Here is a 2,803-nt window from a genome sequence, read left to right on the forward strand (position 1 = left end):
ACAATTCTTGTCCCAACATCCTCTCCACATAAAATAACTAACTTCCGGATTTTCTCAGGCCCTGGTTTTTCTTTACCTTTTCAGTTATTTGGGAGGCATTTGGGTGGGGTGGGGTCAAAGCATGTGGGTCAATCAGGCCGTGCCTCAGTCATCTGGCAGAGGTCAGTCCCAGCCCCCAGACCCTTTGCCAGCAGATGGAGGCCAAGGGCCCCCTGTCTGTGTACTCATCCAACACTTGTGTTATCAGGCAGAAGAGCTCAGAGGAGCTGCCAGGGAAGCCCCGCCTCTTGTCTCCACATTGGCTCCTAGCTACACACACTGGTGGAGTTCCTTTAGTGATGGCTTAGGATTCGGAAGACCCGGGTTCAAATCCCCACTTGGCCATGTGGTTTCCGGGGTGACCCTGGCCCAGTAAGCATCTCTCCCCCTAATCTCATCTCCCCGGGGTTGTCATGGGTGCAAACTGCAGGAGAAAGAAAACTACATACACTGGCCTCAGCTCCTGGGAGGGAAGAATTGGGTGGAGAGGCGAGAGCTGAGACTCAGACAACCGTTCACCCCTCTCTTGCAGTGTGTGGGTGGTGGTGGTTCCATTGTAATAATGTCCCCCCTTTTTTACCCCTCGATAGATCTGAAGAGGAATGATTACACCCCTGACAAAATCCTACTGCCTCAGGATGATTCCCCAGAACTGACCATTCAGCCCGGGAGCTGCACCAAAGAATCGAGCTCAGCGAGTGCGAGTCACGTGATGCTGTAGCAACACGCGCGGTTCTTTCGGCTTCAACCGAATGCTTGCAGAAGTCATCACTGGGTTCTCCTCCCCATCTTTTCCTGCACTGTTGTTTGGACGAATAAGTTCATTGAAGTGAAAACCACACAAACACGGAATGAAATTTTGTGATGGCTCCGGTACAGTGAACTGGCCCATACCTGGAAGAAGGGGTGGGGAGACACGGCCGAGATACAGGAAGCCACCTCTGGAGGGGTAGTTTGGTGATTTTTCTTTAAAAGGCTGGATGAAATTAAGTATTTATGAAATAGCTTTTTAAAGAAACATTTTAGCAGAAGGATAACTTGACAATTTTACCTTGGTCCTTGGAGGGGGGATCTTTTTTCCCCTCCCCTCCATTCTGTAGTGCAATATGCCCTTGACCAAATGATTATTTTTGTTTTGTTTTTGCATCTGATGGTTTTAAGGCAGATCAGCATGGTTTGGTGACAGCTGGTTTCTGTCATCTGGCAAGAACAACGGAAGAGAGATCCCTTCCTTTCGTTTCCTGCTCCACAGATACCGAAGGATTCTCTGACACTTCCGCAGGGCGCCTTCCAGATGTGATCTCTCTATTCGGTGCCATGTATGTTTTTTTTATGTGGTCCATAGGAACAAAGCTGCTCCTAAGGGAATCTGCCCACGCTCAGTGCCTGCTCAGTGAAGCTGCAGGGGCGGGAAGCACCAGTTCCCAGACATGAAGAGATAGAGAGCCTGTCTCCTGTATCAGGATTCAGCCTCAAAAGCATGGAGTCAGTTCCCATGGGGATGAATTGTGCTTCATGAAATCCCTTAGGGATATGTTTTTTTATTACAAAAATACATTTCAGTTTTATCAAGTCACTGTTGTGTAGTAGCAAAGCCTCAAGAGAAGACTGGGGGAGGGGGAATAATCACATTGTATAGAACAAAACCATAGAGGCTGGTCCAGAATACAGAGCGGGGGGGGGGGGGGGGGGGGAGAGACAGGTGTTAGGGAAGAGCTATTTCTTGTTACAATAGTGGCTGCTTCAGAAATTTTGCCTTCCAAAGATGTCCTAAAAACCAGTATATGAAAGCTGAATGTACACATGAACATTTGGGGGGGGGGTGTTTCCTTTGAAATGTTGCTTTTGCAGTGTGGGGGCTGCTGCTGAGTGGTTCCTTTCCCTGCCTCTCAGGTAATGTTAGGCCTCCCGCGGTTTGCAGAAAGAGTCCGTGCTGCATCGTGTCTCTTTGCTGTGGCGGCATTGCCGCAGCTCGCAGAAGGAACGGTGCTGGCGCAGATCCCTCCTGGGGGGCATCTCCTCGCGTGAACCTTTGGGGCACTGGGAAGGGCACAGAGGCACTCACTCCAACAAAAGTAATGTCCGAAGGGCCCCTTAGTTGTATTTAAGATTGTGTGAAAAACGCCTTTTAATGTAATGTTATGTATGGTACTTATTTAAAAAAAGAAAATAGGGATGGATTTACATTATGTCACATGCGGGAGATTGCAATGCAACTGTAAGCCAATAAAATGTAATTTACCTGTCCTGGATTTGTTGAATATTCAACAAGAAGAACCTGTTGTCCAACTGAAGTTTCATGCTGCGTTTTTGTTTTGTTACATAGGTACTAATTGTAATTTTTAATTGAAGGGCACCGTAAAGCTCAGTAATTTTTCTTATTCCGTAGTGTATCTCATAGATACAGACGATAAGGCACGAACACAATAGCTGTTTAAATGGTGGTTCATGTTGCTGGGGAAGGAATGGTATAGTGAATTAAAGATACAGAACTGTATACATTTTGTATATCAATAAATCTTTAAACAATCCCAAATAAATTTATTCTTGTTTAGACCGCTGAGCAACTTCCTTTATTTGATTTGGTTAATTTTTTAAAAGACGGTTGTGATGGTTGAAGAGCTCTTTGAATCCTGATGCTTGGTCTTATCAGCAGCCTATTAATACAGGTCACTGAAAGGAGTTCATTCTGAATTTTTTACTCATGTGTGGCTGTAGGATTATTATTGTTATTCAGATCGATTTTATTGCATACATCCAATAG

The 2,803-nt window shown here is 45.8% G+C and overlaps 1 protein-coding gene across 1 annotated transcript in view; it reads left to right on the forward strand.

Annotated features, from left to right (window-relative positions):
- The window catches only part of TRPM7 (transient receptor potential cation channel, subfamily M, member 7), a 70,347-nt gene extending 69,271 nt beyond the window's left edge, over positions 1 to 1,076 (forward strand). The window contains exon 40 of the mRNA XM_015427919.1: positions 630 to 1,076. Within this exon, the coding sequence (XP_015283405.1) occupies positions 630 to 760 (131 nt within the window). The 3' untranslated portion in view covers positions 761 to 1,076. The remainder of the gene's footprint in view (positions 1 to 629) is intronic.
- The last annotated feature ends 1,727 nt before the right edge of the window (positions 1,077 to 2,803 follow it).

Source organism: Gekko japonicus, unplaced genomic scaffold (genome assembly GCF_001447785.1).
Source record: "Gekko japonicus isolate JY-2015 unplaced genomic scaffold, Gekko_japonicus_V1.1 scaffold772, whole genome shotgun sequence".
NCBI lineage: Eukaryota > Metazoa > Chordata > Lepidosauria > Squamata > Gekkonidae > Gekko > Gekko japonicus.